This window comes from Ostrinia furnacalis, unplaced genomic scaffold (assembly GCF_004193835.3).
Source record: "Ostrinia furnacalis isolate ACB-3 unplaced genomic scaffold, ASM419383v2 OfSCF1110, whole genome shotgun sequence".
NCBI classification, from domain to species: domain Eukaryota; kingdom Metazoa; phylum Arthropoda; class Insecta; order Lepidoptera; family Crambidae; genus Ostrinia; species Ostrinia furnacalis.
Genome location: NW_021131349.1, coordinates 309,984 through 331,674, shown reverse-complemented (window position 1 = coordinate 331,674; position 21,691 = coordinate 309,984). Strand labels below are relative to the sequence as shown.

General features: G+C 38.5%; 1 protein-coding gene across 1 annotated transcript in view; it reads right to left on the bottom strand.

The window, feature by feature from the left end:
• Dscam4 (Down syndrome cell adhesion molecule 4) overlaps positions 1-21,691 on the bottom strand; it is a 244,667-nt gene that overhangs the window by 47,934 nt on the left and 175,042 nt on the right. The window contains 7 exon segments of the mRNA XM_028302377.1: positions 3,434-3,535; positions 7,148-7,420; positions 9,458-9,645; positions 15,673-15,808; positions 17,042-17,172; positions 17,364-17,486; positions 17,521-17,644. Coding sequence (XP_028158178.1) covers positions 3,434-3,535; positions 7,148-7,420; positions 9,458-9,645; positions 15,673-15,808; positions 17,042-17,172; positions 17,364-17,486; positions 17,521-17,644 — 1,077 coding nt within the window.

The window sequence follows — 21,691 nt, the reverse complement described above, 5'->3', positions numbered from 1 at the left end:
GCGTACAGCGACAGTGTAACAAGAGGGTTTAAGACTAAAGTAGGTTAGCGAATATCAGCTGGATACTGGATTAGGTATTCTTTGTTGAAAATAAAAAGCGTCAATTTAGAGAAAATTTTCTTAGTCTTATTTTATTACTGGCGTTCCTAAGACAACTTTTTAATTTTACATTTCTTGCCGCTTGGAAGCATAATTTCAATTCCTATTTTAAATAGGTACTAGACAATTAATAAAAAGGTTTAATGAGGCAGAAATTCAGTCCTGTAAAGTAATAGCGTGCAATCAATGTAGTGTAAGGGTACATAGTTTCAGCCGTTTCATGTTCATTCATTGGAGAGATCGATCCGGTGTCGTGGCTCAGGTAGTCGATACCCGGCCGACCTGTCTCGAGTTGGATATCAATAAACTACCCTACTATTGGTTTACGTTTTATATTCATGTCTGAAATAATTGGGAAAGCCGTTTGTAGGATATTATGATGTTTTTTTTGCCAGTATCGTTATTTTAGTTGCACTCGTAAGTAGTATAATTTATGTAAATATTCTAAATATCACACAGAAGATCTGCCATAACCTCTCCCTTTTTCGAAGTCGGTTAAAAAAGAAGAGTGTGATTGTATACCCTAAATCGTACAATGAAGCCAAGAACTCTTATATCTCTCTTGACCGAGTTTCTGAGACAGGAACAAATAACGTTTCCTTCTAAGCTTCGCGCCACTTGAAAGTATTATGTGTCGAATCAGTCAATTTGTTAGCACTTTTTGTATACTAAAGGACTAGACTCATGGTAGAGGCAAGCAGTCGATGCGAGTAAATGAGGCGTATTAGTGGCAAATCAGCTACTTAATGTATTGTGTGACGAGTCAACTGATTCTTACTTACTTTGATTGCGTTATAGAACTTTGCGAGTCTTAGTACTTTTTCTCTAGAGGTAGAGACAAGAAGTTTTGTGGAGTTGCGATGACTAGAATAAAATGAGACTTGTTAACAGCAGTTTGGCCATATTGTTGCGAGTCAATTGCTCTTTTGTTTAAAAATTTTTGGCTTTTCATCATTAAAAGAAGCTCCAAACGGTGAAGGTGTCGGACTGGCCGACTTGAGATCCACACTGGTTCGAACCCCGCCGCCGAGTTGAACTGTTGTGGTGAACCCACTCGCACCTCAACCATATTTTAGCTTAGTAAGAGGAGTCGACGGGACTATTACTAATTTTGTGCAATGCAAATTACTAATATTTTATTTCGAAAGAATGAATATTAGACTCGTAGTAGAGGTAAGTCGGTTCGCCACTTGCCGAGTAGCGGCGACTTGATAACAGCAGTTCGGCCTAATGTATTAAGTGGGAAATCAATTGAGTCTTACTCGCTAGTACTTTGTTCAACGACATCGTGATTTTTATCAATAAAATGAGTACCAGACCCATAGTAGAGGCAAGAAGTCGTTTCGCGTCTGGCCGAGTTACGGCGACAGGAATAAATCGCCATTTTTTAAAAGCAGTTCGACCAAATGTTTTAAGCTGAGTGAATAGATTTTTACTTTGTTTAACAATTTCATGCTTTTCATCAATAAAATGAGTGCCAGACCCGTAGTAGAGGCAAGAAGTCGTTTCGCGTCTGGCCGAGTTGCGGTGACGGGAACAAATGCGCCTTTTGTTAATAGAAGTTCGACCAAATGTTATAAGGTGAGTAAATACATTTTTATNATTTTTACTTTGTTTAACAATTTCCTACTTTTCATCAATAAAATGAGTACCAGACCCGTAGTAGAGGCAAGAAGTCGTTTCGCGTCTGGCCGAGTTGCGGCGACGGGAACAAATGAGCCTTGTTAGCGGCAGGTCAGCCACTTGTATTATCTATCGACTCAGCCAATTCTGCTCCCCTCGACTTCGTTTAACAACTTCGCGAGTCTTTAAACTTTTTGGAGTTGAATGGCGAAATCTTAAAAACATTTTTGTGTTTTACAATAGGTTCAAAGATTCTGTTAATGGAAAAATTTATCAGAAAACTTGCAAATAGGATATCAAATTAGTCGAAATATACTGACTGCTTCAATAAAATGTAAAAAGGTTTGCTATGTATTGTTTTATGATATTAATTCTTGAGTCTCATCGATTTCCTACGGGAATATAATATACTAGCTAAGTTACTTAAAGAAACATAACTCTGTTATTAAACTTGTTATCTTCCACAAGTATTTGATATGACAATATGACCGACTTATTTTAAAAGAAATAAATTAAGTATATTACAAAACTGCGTTCCGTTTAGCTCACAACCATATCCGTTATCTACTGGTACTTAGCGATAATCTGAAAAATATGGAAGAAGAAATTTTCGGCGCAATAATAAGTAGTTGAGCGTACCCCACCCGGCTCGACTCACCCGAGAGCAGCGACACCAAATAGCGGGGAACGAATTAATAATGAAACAAAGCGGCTTATATTTCATGGGGGGGATGCGGAAAACCGACCTTATACAGCTGCAGATAAGATCTTAATTGGTGGGTGCAGCGCATAGTATTTAGCGTGGTTGATGTGCCCGCGGCAGGCGAGCGTCACTGAGGCTCTTTGTTTGAGCTGAAGAGCTGACTCTAATAGCTGCAGCGGATCCGCGTTTAAAAATGGACTTTTAAATATTTTATGAAGGAGGGAGAGGATAATGTGGTGTTCACGTGATGCACAAATGCATGCGTAGGTATAATGTTATCACAGTTACGGACTAAGCCTATTTTAACTTTCATTCGAGCCTGACCTAGTTCTAATTTTAATTTGTTTGATGATCTCTATCACACATTTGAAGTTTAGATGGTATTATAAACAAACAGCTAAGGAAAATTAAACGTTATTATAAAATATGCCGGTTGTTATTGACATAAATCTCATTAAGATTCTAAAGTTTTAAATTGTATTGCTTAAACTTCGACAAAGTTGGCTATAATTGAGAACATTAACTTGATAAATATTGTAACAAATCTTATCTAATTTGTAACCTTCATATTTAGATAGGAAACTTTTTGTTGTAAATTCCTGTTCCAATAAAACATTAATTTATCATAAATTTATTATTTGAACTTTATGGGTCACAGAAGTACAGAATACGTAATTGCGCACTGATAAAATTTTGTTCAGGGTATAGTCATAGTTATAGTCATTTATTCCATAAACAATAAGCCCAGATGACTCCAGAGAGTTTCTCCTGATTTACCTACTTTAAAAAAAAATAATAATAGAGCTTGATAAACACAAATAAATGTGTTTCTGTGTAGTTCAATCTGGACTTTCCGCATCTATGTTCAGACAACAGTAAGTCAAGCTAAAAACTATGCCATCTTAGTTGCAAAATCGGCTCTATTATGCAAAAAATGTGTCTGTTTTGGACTGTTACTCCTTGCACTTAAAATGTACAAAAGCTGTTTTTAGAATTCTTTTTACGTACCTCTAGTCCCAGTGAAGTTCCAGTCAGCGTCGTGTGCGTGCGCGCTTCGTGCATACGGCGTTCGCCGGGACCTATTGCCCACTGTTCGCCGGCCCTCGGTCGCTGCAAATACAATTCTTTTAGAATACACGGATTAAGCTTGGGGTTCATTAGAGGATAAATATCTTGTGCCACGTGTTGTCAGATGGGGACATGACTTCGGGTGATTTTGTTCGACTTTAAGATGAGAAAAGTTTAGTGCGATATTTGTACCGTAATGAATGTGAGGCTTAAGAAATTCAGGTAGAATACTTAACCATTAGGTAGAATATGAACTAGTTAGGAGTTTTTATAGGCTGTGGTCACTTAGATGATATTAATTTGTATTATACTAGTAATTATACTGGGTGTGCGTGAAAATTAAGTTTAGTAGAAATCACGTAAAACGTCTCTGTTTAGGACCTACCATAACAAATGAAAAGTCCTGCAAAAATCTGGACATTTTAGCAGTTTTTCGAACCTCAATCACAACAACGTTTTGCTTATTGTTTTTGATACATTCCAACGACAAACCCTAGATAAATCAAAATATCTAGCAGCCATAAATCGCATCGTATGCATGTGTTGCGCATACGAAGTTGTAGACCAGATGCCCGAAGCGCGCCGGCCCTCGGCCACTGCAAACATCCCCTATAGACCAGCTCTCCGCAAATACCACGCTAAATGGGAATAAGAACTGTGGGTAGAATACGTTTCTAGATTACTTTGTCGACCAGAACGGTCAACGACGTTTTTATACCAGAAAACGGAGTATCCAAGTAGTTAGGTGAGAGCATCGCGTCAGCTGTTAAGCACTTGCTATTTCTGATCTTTATTATGTCAAGATTTGAAAACTTGCACTTTCCTATCTTTGGTTTCAATGTATTGCTTTTGTTACTTGTCCAACTGATAGGAAGATACCTTAGTAAAAATTAGTGGACGGTTTAGGAAATAACTTCATAATTGAAAACTAGATTTTCATTTCGGCAATCTCGTGTTATTGTTACTTTTTAAATTATATCTCATCCTACTGCCAACTGTGTGGGCGACTAATTTAATTCATAACGCCCTAAAGTGTCTTTGAGGAGAATTGAGGAGTAAATAAACAAATTTATGGCTTTCGTCTGGGAAGAACGTCTAAATAACATCATTTTGATCCAATTATGAATTGATCTTCAATATATCTCTTACACACCCTGTATACCTATTTCAGAGAACAACAAAAAATGTTTTCCGATTCTGATTGGATAAATCGGAATCATAACAATAAGACGAAACAAATACAAACAAGAAAATAAACTCGTTCAGAAATAGAGTTAGACCAAAACAAGAGCTGTGAAAGCTGTTTACAAGGAAATTCAGAAGATGATAGGCTGCATTGCAATATTGACTCGCAGATCTGCAGTGCATACAAACACGGGTGTTATTTACGCAAGGCGCCTGTGTGTGTAGTCCCACTACATCTTGATTTAATATTTAATACACACAAGCTTTTCAACATTTATTATCTCTGCTTGCATAAATTTTATTATGTATGTTTCATAAACAGTACCCTATGTATGTAGTTCTCTAAATTGTACCTATATCCCACTTGCTCCTATGATTTTTCGGCAGTTGCACCTATGACTTTGCGCTTGACTACGCCATAACGTGATAATAGGAATTGGTTAACGAATAGAAGTGAGTATATCAGTACCTCTAGTAGGAAAAACTTTCGAGTTCGTTTCGTTGCGTATTCAAAGTGTCATCGAAAAATTTTGTATGAAAAATTAAACAGCGCCCTCTATATTAAAGCCGCCCTAGGGGGCGCTGTTTAATTTTTCATAATTTTCATTGATCAAGTATTTTGTTTCTTGAATTTTTAATCCCAAATTGGTAATTAAGCAATTACAAAAAATACTTAGGTAAATAAAGGCTGTGAACATTTTTAATTAAGCTTTTACTATGAAATTAAATGCGTGTGATCGCAAGACGCGCAAAAAAGATTTTCGGATGAAGCTGCGTGCAAAGGCTCCTTTCATAATATTTGTAGCAAACAAATCGATAGCTTTGTACCGATAAATGTTCCCAATTGAATTCCGAACAGGCAATAAATTATCTCAATGATGCTTCCAAGCATTATATTTGGGCAATTTGCGTTACAACAAATATACAATATGAGGTTCGCCTCGAAAGGTTCTCGATTCTCCAAACACTACCTCAGAGAGTAATATTCGGAGGAAAATTATTCAGGAAATGGGATATTTCGGAGGATACCAGTTCAGACTAAAACTCAGGTTAGCGTATTTCACTGAACGCCGGCTCGCCTATCAAATGGAGCGTGGCAGGAGTGGAATTTTTAGAATTTGATTTTATATGAACAGTGTAATGTTCTGCAGGTGCTGTAAATGCGCAGGATTATGAGAGAGTTTAAATCTTTAAACCTGGAAAGTAAAAATGTGAGCTTACTTAGTAGTTAGTACTTACTAAAAGGAAGCTTACTACAATAACGAATGTAACGCAAGTACATTTTTATTAATATCCTGGCTTGTGAGTGGAATTTGACTCATAATAGCACATTATTTAAGGGCACATGAACTCAAATAGCCGCTACAAGTCCGACCTAACTAATAGAAACGTTGGTCCTGTACTTTTTTGTGTATAAGTACAGTTGACGGCACATCAAACTCCATTTCTGCATCTTAAGCAGTTGTAATAAGAGTGATTTCTGATGTCTGTTTGTTGACTGAAATAAAACTACAGACATGCGATCCAGCCTGTAACGAGCGCTGCGGTGACGTGCCCTAGCCGCCCTAGCTCACAAAGGGGCTAGGAAGCGCCGCCCAGGGAAATGTGGTTAGTATAAAAAGTATAAAAGCAACGTTAGGAAATTCTTCGAACAGATCTTGTATGATAGAAAACGATCTTGTAAGTTAAAAGACATAAGACGCAATGATATGATGTTCAATACCTACCTACACAGTTTTGGTATGAAACTAAAAACTTTAAATGAAAAGTATTTTTTGAAAACATTAGAGAGGATAAAGTTATAGACAGAACTTTGAACAAAATGGTATTGAAAAGTTGAAATACTTTCACATTCAATACTTTTACTTTCATATAGCTTTAAAAACTGCTGTACTTTAAAAAGTGTTAGGGTCTTATTAAATACCAAGGGACGCCCAAAAATACAATAAAAATGTTAACAAAATAATGTCAATGTTTTTAAATTACGAGAAATACGCTAGTCATTAGTATTCACTAGAAAATATATGCCATTCATAATGCAAAAATGCAGTATTCAATAAACTGACGCAGCGCTGCGGTCATCAATTAGCCCTTTGAGCGTTTCCGACACTTCTTTGCATAAAGGCACTCAAAGGAAGACTGGGGAAAATCGAGGATAGCTGGCCTTACATTTAGGTACAAGTTCCTACGTGTTCCTAGACCTAAGATTCCACGTGATCGTAGTCTTTAACGTGAGAAAAAAAGTAAAACGAAATAAAATGTAGCCAAGCTGGCATACACATGTGAAATTACATAAGAGAAAGTTGAAACTTTGATGGTTGTTCGTAGTTTGTGCTAATTTACGTGAGAGAACATATGCTGGAGAAACATATGGCTCACTATTCATACATTTCACTCCTAAGTTCTCACGATGATTAGTGTAGCTGTTGGAGAAAATTATCAAAGCTTATTCATCTAAAGTACACGTACCATTTATGACAAATTCAGACAATCCATATGCCTGATCCCTGGAGTTACTCGCGAAGCACTGATAGATGCCTTGGTCATCCTTCTGCGCGTTCCTGATATGTAATCTTAGGCCGTCCTCTGACACCTTGACTCTCTCGCTGGACTTGACCACGCTGGCGTCGTGCACCCAGTAAATAATTTCTATCGGGTGTCCTGACACTTTGCACTCGAAGTTTATGTCAGAGTTTGCTTTTGTTCTTAATATCTCGGGTTTAATTCGGACGGATATTGGTTCTGGAACAAACGTAATAAAATGTAATAGGCTGTACCTATATCAAATGTTATGTTCGCGATGATAGATAGTAGGCAGTTAAATCGGGATATAGGCTATTTCGGACTACTATTTTATTGTTATTCATTTGGTATTCGAGACTGCTTTATGTTATAACCGTCAAAATAGAGTCAAATCATTTTTGTTTAGATGCCTAACAAAAGTTTCTAAACAGAAAGATCTCTCTGTTATTTTTAACTTAAGCAAAATATAATAAGTATTTAACTTCATCCTAGATTGTATCAAAGATTTATTAAGATACCTAGAGCTAGAAACAGAAACTGATACTTTGAGATCGTAGATCTTTTTAATTAAGTTTGCTACGGACTAGAATATTAATTTCAAGACAGTAATGGAAAAAAGTATGCATTTACGTGTCTAGAAAGTCAATATCTGCATTCGAATGATAAGAGGAAAACAGAAAAGTCAACGAATACGAAGAGGAATGTTGATGTTAGTAACTTAATTAAGGAAAGGGATGCATATCCAACAAATTACGTGCTACGTGAGTAATATTTTCAAGCGTCTTCTTAACTAACAACAGTTCTCAGTATAACTAGGTAAGTAGTGCATTTTTCTCACTCGACATCTCAGGTTGCTTCCTTGGTGTCTGTCAGTAGATATCTTCAATTATTTCACTTTCGTTATTATTTGTTTTTCCTTTTTATGTACAGGACAACTCAATCTATATATATAAAAGAAAGTCGTGTTAGTTACTTCGCTTATAATTCAAGAACGGCTGAACCGATTTAGCTGAAAATTGTCAGGGAGGTAGTTTAGAGCTAGGAGAAGGACATAGGACACTTTTTATCCCGTTCGAAATAAAAAAAAAAGTCTGCTTATTTATTGCCATTAAGGCGGAACAAAGTTCGCCGGGTCAGCTAGTTGTCACTATAAGATATTTGTAGGTCAGTGTTTTAGTGTTGTGTTAGGTTCTTTACCTGTTCTCTTCTCTATGGCCACTAAAAGAAAGTCGTGTTAGTTACTTCGCTTATAATTCAAGAACGGCTGAACCGATTTAGCTGAAAATTGTCAGGGAGGTAGTTTAGAGCCAGGAGAAGGACATAGGATACTTTTTATCCCGTTCGAAATAAAAAAAAGTCTGCTTATTTATTGCCATTAAGGCGGAACAAAGTTCGCCGGGTCAGCTAGTTGTCACTATAAGATATTTGTAGGTCAGTGTTTTAGTGTTGTGTTAGGTTCTTTACCTGTTCTCTTCTCTATGGCCACCACCTGCGTCATTGACTGTTTCTTACCTGTGACAATCACTGTGAAGTGTACGGACTCTCCGCCCGCGGTGTTGTTGAGCCAGCACACGAAGCGGCCGGCGTCTTTCCGCCTGACCGCTTGGATGCTAAGCAAACCACTGCCAAGGAGCCGCGCTCGCTCCCACAGAGACGTCTTCTCTATGGCCACCAGCTGGGTTATTGACTGTTCCTTACCTGTGACAATCACTGTGAAGTGCACGGACTCTCCGCCCGCGGTATTATTGAGCCAGCACACGAAGCGGCCGGCGTCTTCCCGCCTGACCGCTTGGATGCTAAGTAGACCACCGCCGAGGAGCCGCGCTCGCTCCCACAGAGACGTCTTCTCTATGGCCACCAGCTGGGTTATTGACCATTCCTTACCTGTGACAATAACTGTGAAGTGTACGGATTCTCCCCCCGCGGTGTTATTGAGCCAGCACACGAAGCGGCCGGCGTCTTCCCGCCTGACCGCCTGGATACTGAGCAGACCGCCGCCGAGGAGCCGCGCTCGCTCCCACAGAGACGTCTTCTCTATGGCTACCAGCTGAGTCATTGACTGTTCCTTACCTGTGACAATCACTGTGAAGTGCACGGACTCTCCGCCCGCGGTATTGTTGAGCCAGCACACGAAGCGGCCGGCGTCTTCCCGCCTGACCGCTTGGATGCTAAGTAGACCACCGCCGAGGAGCCGCGCTCGCTCCCACAGAGACGTCTTCTCTATGGCCACCAGCTGGGTTATTGACCATTCCTTACCTGTGACAATAACTGTGAAGTGTACGGACTCTCCCCCCGCGGTGTTATTGAGCCAGCACACGAAGCGGCCGGCGTCTTCCCGCCTGACCGCCTGGATACTGAGCAGACCGCCGCCGAGGAGCCGCGCTCGCTCCCACAGAGACGTCTTCTCTATGGCCACCAGCTGCTCGTGGTGGTCACGAAACCACCTGGGGAAAGTAATGGAGAATTAGAAAATAAAGTTAAATTGTTGAGGGATATGGATATCTTTGACTGTAACGCCCAAAAATCTGCAGACCTAAGCCTAAGTAAGTGGACCAAATAAGTAGGGAAGTAAATTACGCTTATCTAATTAGCTTTAAAGGTTCAGCTAAACCAACACGAGTAGTCCGCGTGCGCGATGGCAATCTTACTGATTTAAACTGAACGCTGAACCTTTAGTATCATCGTTTCAAGTCATCGCATGATATTATGCACGAAATGGTATGTGATTCGTGTTGATACAAAGCTTTACAAAGGCTTAATTTTAAGTTTTAATTTAAAGTAGCATAAATTACTGTAAAAGGTTTAGCATTCTGAAGAAAATGAAGCAGAATTACAGTTATACAAGTTACTTAAAGTTTGTACTGCCTGCTGCTTCTGTGAAGCTGCCATTTCACTGCAGGGCACGATCCTTCGACTTGTATAATCCTATCGTTGTCGGAATCCTATCCTACTTTATCGTGATCTTAATAATCTTATTAACTTTCTAACGTTTTCATGAAATTATCATTTATATTTTACGATGACCTTACTCACGGAATAACAATTCAAGTTATTGTAAAATTAAATGTTAGTGTATATGAAATTAATGAGTTAATAGTCGTATGGAGTTATAGTTTACCTACGAGTATATTCTAATACTAATTCATAAAGTAAGTTACTTATAACCGTTATCTAGCGCCATAGGAACAAGATCCAATTAATAGAACTGGTAGAACACTATCAATAATTAATTATTAATTTTTTCATTTTTAGTTTCATTAAAAGCAATTTGATTTACTTACTTGAAATATTAAATTCTGTTCGATGAAAACGGTCAGTTTCATACTTTCAGAGAGAACGAAATAAGTTGCTTGTTATAATTTCCTTTTGACGATTTATAATACCACATTAAAGCTCATTTTGCAGAAGTTGGAGGAAATCTGCTAAAGAATTACGATCCGTTTTCTTAGTACAGTTTTATTAAAGGTTTATTTACTGTGAGCTATTATACTTCACGCCCAAGAAATTAAACTTGCTAGCTGACTTGGCTGTTACAGAACTAATTGCAAATATGGGTGTAGAGAATGTAATTACTTTATACCGTGTTAATAAACAAGTAAGATATCAATCCTACTGCTCATTTTGTAAAATGAACAATGGAAATTATTATATGAAAGCACGAAATTGTCCTGAAAATTTAACGAATCGAGTTGGATTTAGGTTTAGGAGGTTAATAATGAGCATAAAGTCGTTTGCGTAGTATTATTTTGACTAAAGGGCTTTCAATATTCTAAATTAAGACTAGGGTAGACCTGAAAGTGATCAAAGAATTCACTAAGTACTTATTATTATTATTAAGAATGAGTTTGGTACTTCCATTTTAAGTTAGTAGATTACAAAATATTATTACAGTGGGTAAACAACACTAAACAAGCTTGATAAAGTTTTAACCTTAGCTCGGTTAAAACTTACTCACAACAAACAATTTAAAGTAAATTGTGTCACAATTTGCAATCTTGGGGCTTACATTGTTTCGCGCAAACTACAAGAAAACAATCTTATGCGAAATTCCGGGGAAAATGAAATGGTTATACGACGAATATCCTCAATGTTCTTAGTGTTAGGTCCCTTTTAGAAATAGTTTTGAAAGGAGTTGAAATGCAGCGGGACATTTGCATTCAAAAAGGTTTCCTGACTATGGCTGGGTATGAAAGTTTATGGCGCCGTCAGTAAGCTCTCGCCTTAGTTATTCTTTGTAGAGAAACGTAGATTCTACACCCTTTACTAGAGATGCGAAGGTATTGTTATTTTTTATGTTAATTACGACTATATTCTTTAACTCCAGTAACTCGTAGGTAATACCTTTCGTTTACTTATTTCTCCAGAATTTTGGTGAAGTGTTGTTAGTAGAGGTTTGATTTGGATATTGGTTTGATTCTCGTGTAGGACAGTTAAAAAAAGATGATGACATAGCAAGAATACGAGTACAGACAACGTGCCTAAATAAATGTAAACTGTTTTTTACCTGTGGGAACCTATAAGTGATTTGCTTGTTGCCTATTATTAAAACCCTGGTTTTCCTAAATAATTCAATAAATAAACATGAATGTTCTTTCCGCATAGTAAAGTCCTATTACAACTAACTTTTCTACTACATTAAAGGCATACAGGTAGTTCAAATCCCACCGCAATCGGCCATTATATCGGAAATAAGCTTCACAAGTCGTTACCCGGTGATAGTTGACTTAAATTTTAGTTACGGTCGAAATAGCTCGTTAGTGGCCAAACTGCCTCAGTTATAGTCAAATTAATAACTATTACAGGTATAACTTGCCCGGATTTGAATGGGTTAACTTTCGGTTTGTATTTATGGCAGTATACCGGTTCCCAACGCAAACATAAAGTTCGGAACTAATGTGGACAGTGTCTGTTAGTTCGTGTGGTTATCCTACACAGCTTTGAGTTTGGGGCCGAAGTTAGAAATACAAATAGAATACGTATATCAAGATTCAAACTTCGCAAGGTATTGAATGTTCTCGGTCTGGTCTGCAGATTTTATCTTGTGGAAAATTCTGGATGGACTTTGCGAGGAACGCTCTTAGTCTAATGCCAAAGATTAAGATAGAGTAATTGGTACTACTTAGTTAAACGTCTTGGTTGTAGGTAATGATGATGAAATAGCAATTAAAAAGATATTAGCATAAGAATAGGGCCCAAGTATAGATAGTAAAATTCCCTTGTGCGTGCTCTAAATCATCATCAACATTAATGTCAGGCTATGGCGTGGTAATCCTGCCTTCAAGGGGCTTCACATATGTAGTTCAGTCACCCACTTTATTTATCCAACCACTACTAAGCTCTTGAGTTCGTCGGTCCATCGTGCAGTGAATACTTCTCGACATGAAAATTTGGAGAACACTCTAATAGAAACTATAATAAATTAATGTTGTGAAGAACACTTATCGTAACAAATTATACTACAGCAAGAAGAAGAAGGGTAATTAAATTTCACAACTCATAACGTCTGGTTATAGTGAGCGCACTTTTCTCATTTGCGAAGATTAAAATGGGCATTTCATTAAATCATCCGGTTATTGGGTAGCCTGGAAACCGAGGTTCCGTTTATTTTAAAATATTTAGTTTTAACGCAATAGTGTTACGGTTGAATTTTCAAATACTATTACACCACCTATAAAAAATTACGATTGCCTATTGCTGTTTCACGTATACAATTTTTTTACAACGCCAGTTATTTGTGTGGGTTAAAATCCCAAGAGGGATAATGATGGGCATTTGTACCTGGTGGTGTCATGTAATGTATATTTAGGTATAATATACTTTTTAGGCTTGAAATCTAGTAGCTTTGTTTTATTAGAGGCTAAGTAATTTTAGGAACAGTAAATTTTTAGCTATGTGAAACCTAGACAGTCCGCTGTTTTCAAAACCTTTGGGTACATATAAAACCGAGGTAAAAGACTGGAAGCGCTTCATAGCTTGTTTCTACAGCCGGCGAGAGGCGCTACACTGTGTTTGCTTAGAGGCGAAACCTTTTAGCTGGCAGATAGAGTGACAACAGATATGAACACATAAGGAAGATCATATAATTTCTCAAGTGAAATATCTTTTTTTTAGATTTTACGAAGTAAAATATATTTAGATTTTAAAATACAGGGTGGACCAAAAATTTTTGCAGGCAGCAACGCTTGATTTCTCGAAAACGGTTCGAGATATGGACGCGTGGATGATGGGAATCTGTGCATAGTTTCATTAATTTTTAGTAAAAAAATCTATACAAAAAGCACGCTGTTGTCCAGTGAAACGTTCCATGGTGACTAAAATTTTATGCAATTATGCACAGTTTCCCATCACTCACGCGTCCCTACCTCGAACAGATTTCGAGAAATCAAGCTTTGCTATCTGCAAACAATTTTAGCCCACCCTGTAGATCTTACGTTTTGTATTGCAAAGCAATGTTCTTCACAGCAAAGTGGATTATGACAGAAACTTGGACGCACCCTGCCAAAATTTAAACTGCCGGAATATAACCAGCATGATATCCATTAGCGCGATCTTTGTACCATCTCTTTACATTATGAAAGCTTTGGTGAATGCACGTTAGTCCCATTTTAGACGGGATAGTCTGCATGACAGATGCTTCCATTTACTGGCGTGCGGCTCCAAAGCATCGCCTAAACAATGGGTGAACGGACGGGTAAATTATAAACGTCGCTATTCCGCGAACAATGGAGGACATTATCGCGCCCACAGCTGGGCACTGGCCAATTATGGGCCTTGCTACCCGGCTAGGCCAAGTCAGGATTTTACCTTAGAATTTCGGAGAAAATTTTCAGCATGGCAACCCAGTGTCTCTTTTTTAAATAAAAAGTTGTATAAAACATTGGAACTCTTTGCGAATTACTCGTAAATATCCGAACAAAAGGTTTTTTGGCCGCCGAGCTGAGCTAAATTAGAGAACTTAAATCACAAATTGGTTGACGAAATCAGTTGATTGTAAAAATGTCAAAATAGCTTTTAATAATATTATGGGACTTGTTTGAAAAGTTGGCAACTCTGTCTGTTTAAAGTCCTTGATGATAGAGAGCTTGATGTAGGTCAGTTTTTAACTTTAGTAATAAAGGCAAAACGAATTTTGAGCAAAATTTATGTCTGGGTTTCAATCACATCGAAATTGGCTCTAGTTCAATTTATACTAAGCCTATTACTTAGACTAGTGTTACAGTATAGCTACCATACGAGTACCTAAATCCATTAAGTATGTGACGGCGAGGCTAATTGACGGAATTTCCGACATCTACAGGGTGTCCCAAAAACAATGGATAACCCTGTAACCATCTATAGGCCTCGCCATGGTCTCCCTAACGTCCAATTTTGACCCCAGTAAAAATATCACCGTTTTCAAGATTTTTAAGTTTTTGTGCATTTTTTGAAAATTGCCACCTGCGTAGGACGTCCACTTACAAAGTGGACTGACGACCTCATAAAGGTAAGCAGGAAGGTGCTGGGTGCAGGCCGCTACCAAGCGGTCATTATGAAATCATTGGGGTACAGGCCTATGTTCAGCAGTGGACGTCCTATGGCTGAAATGATGATGATGATAAAATGTTACTTTATTAAAATTCCTACGCTAAAAATTATCCATTTGTATTTAATGCCACTATGCAGTCCTAGTTTAACTATTACGAGAAAAACTCATTTTTGCAGTTTTCATACTAGTTGCTATTCAAGTAGCCATAATACAGAATACATAGGCTTATGATACCTTTTTAGAATCTCAATTAACCAAGGAAGTTTTTAAGGTAATGGGCACGATGGTCTTCCTACATTTTTTTTACACGACGGCTGATCAAAAGTGCAAGACAATGAATTAATTTTTCCTTCTTCTCTGCAATTTCTTAAAATTTTCATACTTTTAAACTAGTTTGTTGAACTTTAATCTTTTCTTTTGATAGCCCAACTATCCCTTGTAATAAGGAAAAAAACTAGATTTAAAAGTATCCTCATTTGTAGAAATGGCATGAGAAAAAGTAATCGCAGGTGGCAATTTAAAAAAAATGCACAAAAACTTAAAAATCTTGAAAACGGTGATATTTTTACTGAGGTCAAAATTGGACGTTAGAGAGACCATGGCGAGGCCTATCGATGGTTACAGGGTTATCCATTGTTTTTGGGACACCCTGTATATTACATACCACTCACTGATTAATCACGAAATCTCAGAAACTATAACACCTACAAACTTGAAATTTGGCAGGTTCCATAAACAGAGTGGAATTTTGTGGTGCCACCTGGAGGGAAATTCTTAATACTGTAGATAGAAAAATTTACTCAAATAAAATTGATAAAACGGGGTCCACGCGTACTTAGTCTCGGGCGGCCGCTAGTAATGTGTATAACACGTAAAAAATTTAATGAATTTAAACTTTTTAAACGAATATTCACACATAACGTATAAATATATTGGACATTCTCACCTGTAACTGGGCACTGGCCACGCGTGCGCCGCACACGGCAGTTTGATGTCGTGCCCGGCTTGGACCCGCCGGGTCCTGGATTCGACGGCTACTCGGGGCCGGACGCCGCCTTTGGGCTCTGTCACTATTAGGTGACCTGTTGACAACAAAACAAAAGAAGATTATAGCGCACGTCGCACAGGCATTATATATGTGGCCTTTGTTCAGCAGTGGACAGCATTTTAAGTTGAAAGGACGATACATTGATACAGCACACATTGTTGTGCAAGTGTGCCCAGGCACCCAAAAATAAATACGAGTAGACACCATGATACTCGATGGCAATTATTTGCCTGCGTATTTACAAATTAACAATTTTGGAAAATATGAACCTTTATTGGTATTCTCATCATCATCATCACAGCCATAGAACATCCATTGCTGAACATAGGTTTACCCCAATTATATTGGTATTCTATGTATAATTAAATAAAGGGCTTATAAAGGGCTTAAGACTTGGTGAAATTATTTTGAGCAATTTTTTTAGTATTTAATATCAGGAACATATAAGATCCTAGTCCGCTAAAATAGTTTTCAGGCGAACTATACTAAATAAACACGCGAAATATAGCATGTATTAATAATGCAAACATAAATTAAGACAATGTAACAGCATCGCAATAAACGAGCTTAGAATACAATGTAGGTATCACAAAGGCTCTATTGTTATGTGAAATGTTTTCACGCGATCTACGGGAGGGCAAGGTTCATGACGGTGTTAACATTACGAAACTGGTTATGGATGAAAAGAGATCATAAAAATGTCTTCGCCTGCCAAGTTTATGAAAGTTCGGAGGCGCTTTGAATTTAATATAATAACTTTCTAAAAATGTCAGCCTTACACTGAAAACAATATTTTAGTAGTCGTTTGTTAGTGAAGGAATGTTTTTCTACTTCTAATATTCAAATTGTCCGCGTTGAACAGATGATGCTGAAGGGTCATAATATTAGGTTAATGTAGATATGAAACTGAAGTCACAAAAGTATAGGTATACGCCTAAAAAGATTCTGTTCACTTCACACTGATCAGACGGATTAAGGAATCCTGATCTTCCTTAGTCGCGTCCTACGAGTGAGACTCTACTCTGCTAAAGCATGAAAAAGATCATGAATTCTGACTTCAATTGAAGGTTTTGGTTACAGTCTACATGCTAAAAGAAGAGTATCCCTTACCAAAGTACTGGCAGGAGTCGAGCACCCCGGTGATCCGGTCCCGGACGCGGCACCGGAACGTGCTGTACCGGTCCAGCGGGCTCACCGCGCTGATGTACAGCGACCCGTCGTCCAGCTGCTGGTATTTGTACCTGATGATAGAAACAGCGTCTCTTACCAAAGTACTGGCTGGAGTGGAGCACCCCGGTGATCCGGTCCCGGACGCGGCACCGGAACGTGCTGTACCGGTCCAGCGGGCTCACCGCGCTGATGTACAGCGACCCGTCGTCCAGCTGCTGGTATTTGTACCTGATGATAGAAACAGCGTCTCTTACCAAAGTACTGGCTGGAGTGGAGCACCGCGGTGATCCGGTCCCGGACGCGGCACCGGAACGTGCTGTACCGGTCCAGCGGGCTCACCGCACTGATGTACAGTGACCCGTCGTCCAGCTGCTGGTATTTGTACCTGATGATAGAAACAGCGTCTCTTACCAAAGTACTGGCTGGAGTGGAGCACCGCGGTGATCCGGTCCCGGACGCGGCACCGGAACGTGCTGTACCGGTCCAGCGGGCTCACCGCACTGATGTACAGTGACCCGTCGTCGAGCTGCTGGTATTTGTACCTGATGATAGAAACAGCGTCTCTTACCAAAGTACTGGCTGGAGTGGAGCACCCCGGTGATCCGGTCCCGGACGCGGCACCGGAACGTGCTGTACCGGTCCAGCGGGCTCACCGCGCTGATGTACAGCGACCCGTCGTCCAGCTGCTGGTATTTTGTACCTGATGAAAAAAAAGTTTCATCAGTTTATTATGAACATTTAAGTTTTGTACAGCTGATAGTGGCTGAATTATTATCTATACCAGTTAAAGGGTTAAATAGTAAAAAACACATTGTTTACGTCTTATTTGGAAATATTAGAGAATATCGTACCTGAGCGGAGAGATTTTTTACACGAACAGCACCTGCAGGTGCCCTACAAGCATTAAATCTAGCATAGCAAGAAAGTGTAGAAATTAAAACATACTTAGGTACCTACCTAGATACGATTAAAATTTCTTGTAACTTCCTAAAGTGTCGTGATTTACGATAGATTACTAGGGAATTTTTACTTCAATGAAGGAGATTCAGTTATTTTAAAATTCCAAGCAAAAGATTGTTTTCAACGATTATGTTCTTCCAGTTAAAATTTTAATTCACTCACATAACTGAATTAACAATGTTCATGGAATCGTAAAATAAGCAGTTCATAATATGCAAATGTTGTACGCACATTTTCATTTCAAAATACAAATAAATTCCCCCGATCGTAAATAAATTAAATGAGTATTAAATTTTTCATTACACTCCACAAGTCGAATTTCACCCGCCAAATTAACAAGCCGCGCTCTTTTGTTNCGCCGCGCTTCGCGTAAACGCTCTTAAGGAAAAAGTTTCGAAACTTTTTCGGCCATTTTTAGAAAAAAAAATGATGCCATTAAAAATAGTATCTGTCTGTTAAAAATAGTAGCAAAACTATTAATTTATTTTGAATAATTTGTAAATAATACGTTTCTTTCGCTGTGGAAATTTAGAAAAAGTACAACCACAACACAATTTGTGATAAAAGATTATGTTATCTCATGTAATTTTAATCGTAAAGCTTAACTAATCTCAGCACTAACTTTAATTATGTTTATGTATTTTCAAGATAGTTAAATGTAGTTTGTAGTTAACTAAGATGCGCATCGCGCACAGTTTAATTTGCTTGGAGTACTCCGCTCGTTTCGTAACAGCGTTATGGCAAAGCAAAGGAACCTTTCCTTAGATCAATTACCATAATAATGCACGGAAATTTTGGAGTAGAACCAAAAACAGTTGAGTTTTAACTAGCTTTACTTTAAGTTTCTTGGAGACGTAAGAATATTTCGACTCTTTCATATTTTCTAGTTAAGAGGGTCCTGCACAGAATTCTTAAAATTGTCATGTTTTTAAATCACGAGTGCTCTGCGATTAGTGAATTAAATACATCAAAGAAACTTGTGTAGGGTAGCCCAATCCTTGATCCAGGTCGCCGCCTTTTCGAAATTTTGAATAAATACGTAAAAAATTGATAAACAACATTTAAATTGCAGACATATGGAAAATTTATTTCTTCGAGAACTTTGTTAATTTAACGTATGAAGCAATATAATTTTTATATGGAAATGTTTAAATGAATATTTTGAAGGTCGCCCCCTTTTTCGTTTTTGGTATTAATGCATTAATATTGAGATTTTTGATTTTCCCAAAAAAAACTTTGCCGTGAAGAAATCATCAGGCGGTATGCTTTATCGTAGCTGTCAAGTGTCAAATGTGTGTTTGTCAATCCTTTACAGAGTAGTGTAGAGCGCAGAGCATGCAAATACACTCGCGAGCAAAAGTATGGAATCACTTACATGAAGTTGTTTCCACGCGATCTTGTGTACTAACGAATTTGTTAGTAACAAAAAAAGTGACACCATTTTAAAGATTACACTTTTAACTTTAAATTGATACCAAATTCATTTAAATCACAACAGTATTTAAAAAGATATCCATGCTGATGTAAAGAAGTAAGGAAAAAGACATGAATCAACTGTTTGATACGTCGCAAGTTGCGGCCTATTTACCCCCTATAAAAGCACGTGTTTTCGGATTTTTGCTTTCACACGTTGATCCATACACATCTCCGCTTCTTTTGACACTTTACCTGGGATTCTACACCTTCAGAAGCAGCACAAATCGTTGCACTATTGCAAGAAGGGCTCAGCCAGCGGACTGTCGCACGTCAGCTCCACATAAACCAGTCCTGGGTTTCGAAAGTTTTAAGACGCTTTCGGGAGACTGGTGGCTTTATCCCGAGACCAAGTTCTGAACAGCGCCGGTGCACATCGCAGAGGGATGACCATTTTTTCATGTCAACCTCTCTATGAAATCGTAATTTGACTGGTATCAACGTCCAGCAAGAGCTCAGAAATGTTCGTAGGATAGCTGTTAGCGAGTGAACAGTTCGTCTAAGATATAAACAATAGAATTTGACTCCAAAAAGGCCTGCCACTGGCTCGAAACCGACGGCAGGTCACCGATAAGCACGCTTCCAATTTGCTCGTACACATCTCGATGGGAAGTCGAGCAAGCCACCCCCATTAGCCACTGTTTCAGCGAACCAGCACTGCACAAATCGCTCCCCAGGCCGCCTATAGACCCGACCTCTTCGACTGCTGCACTGCAAACACAATCTGCATTCATTGGAGAACAAAACTCGCCTCCATTACTTGCCTTCCCATCAAAATAAGTGCGAGCTAATTGAAAGCGTGCTAATCGATGACCTGCCGTCAGTTTTGAGCCTGTGCCAGGCCTCTTTGGAGTCAAATTCTATTGTTTATATCTTAAACGAACTGTCCACTCGCTAACAGCTATCCTACGAACATTTCTGAGCTCTTGCTGGACGTTGATACCAGTCAAATTACGATTTCATAGAGAGGTTGACATGAAAAAACGGTCATCCCTCTGCGATGTGCACCGGCGCTGTTCAGAATTTGGTCTCGGGATAAAGCCACCAGTCTCCCGAAAGCGTCTTAAAACTTTCGAAACCCAGGACTTGCTTATGTGGAGCTGACGTGCGACAGTCCGCTGGCTGAGCCCTTCTTGCAATAGTGCAACGATTTGTGCTGCTTCTGAAGGTGTAGAATCCCAGGTAAAATGTCAAAAGAAGTGGAGATGTGTATGGATCAACGTGTGAAAGCAAAAATCCGAAAACACGTGCTTTTATAGGGGGTAAATAGGCCGCAACTCGCGACGTATCAAACAGTTGATTCATGTCTTTTTCCTTACTTCTTTACATCAGCATGGATATCTTTTTAAATACTGGTGTGATTTAAATGAATTTGGTATCAATTTAAAGTTAAAAGTTTAATCTTTAAAATGGTGTCACTTTTTTTGTTACTAACAAATTCGTTAGTACACAAGATCGCGTGGAAACAACTTCATGTAAGTGATTCCATACTTTTGCCCGCGAGTGTAGTATCTCTTTTGTTATGAAAAAATATTTTACTTATTTTATAGTTAATATCTTAATATGGCTAGAAAACCCTTGCAACCTTTCTTTGCCGTTCATTCGTTTCAGCCGAAAGACGTCCATTGCTGGACAAAGGCCTCCCCCAAGGATTTCCACAAAGACCGGTTTTTCGCCGGCGCTGCACCCCCTTAAGGGTTCCGTAAGTGGGACTAGGGTAAAAAAAACCTCTAACATGTTTTTTTCCCTGGTTAGGAGATATTACGCTTCAGTTAATCTGTAAAAATAATTAGGATAAAACAGGCTATTAATAAAATGAATAAAAAATAGTGACAACGAATACGACTTCGACGTACGAAGGTGACTGAGTTTCTTCGCCACTTCTTAGCGCCAGCCAATAATTACGTTGTTCCTATGGTGGTAGCGTAAAATACATAGAAGAAAAGGGCCTATATTCTAACTAAAGAATTATAAAACGTGTCGACGTTTTATGAACTGTATTTCCATACTGTTAATAAATTGCCGTGACAGGATACCCCCCAAGTTTCGCTTAAGCGTGCCGCTTTTTCTTTTGGTGAAAATGAGATTTCGGATGGAAATGTAATTGCGTGTGTCGTGAGCTTTACTTGACAAGAGTTTTGATGAGAAAATTTCGTGACAAATATTTGCCCATCGCTTGGCACATTTTGAATGGGATATTACTCACTTTAATTTGCGTATGACATTAAAAAGATAAGCGAGCAATTGAATTGCTTTTTGATATTATATTAAAATTGCGTTTCTAAAAGTGGTACTTATCTTAAATATTGAATTC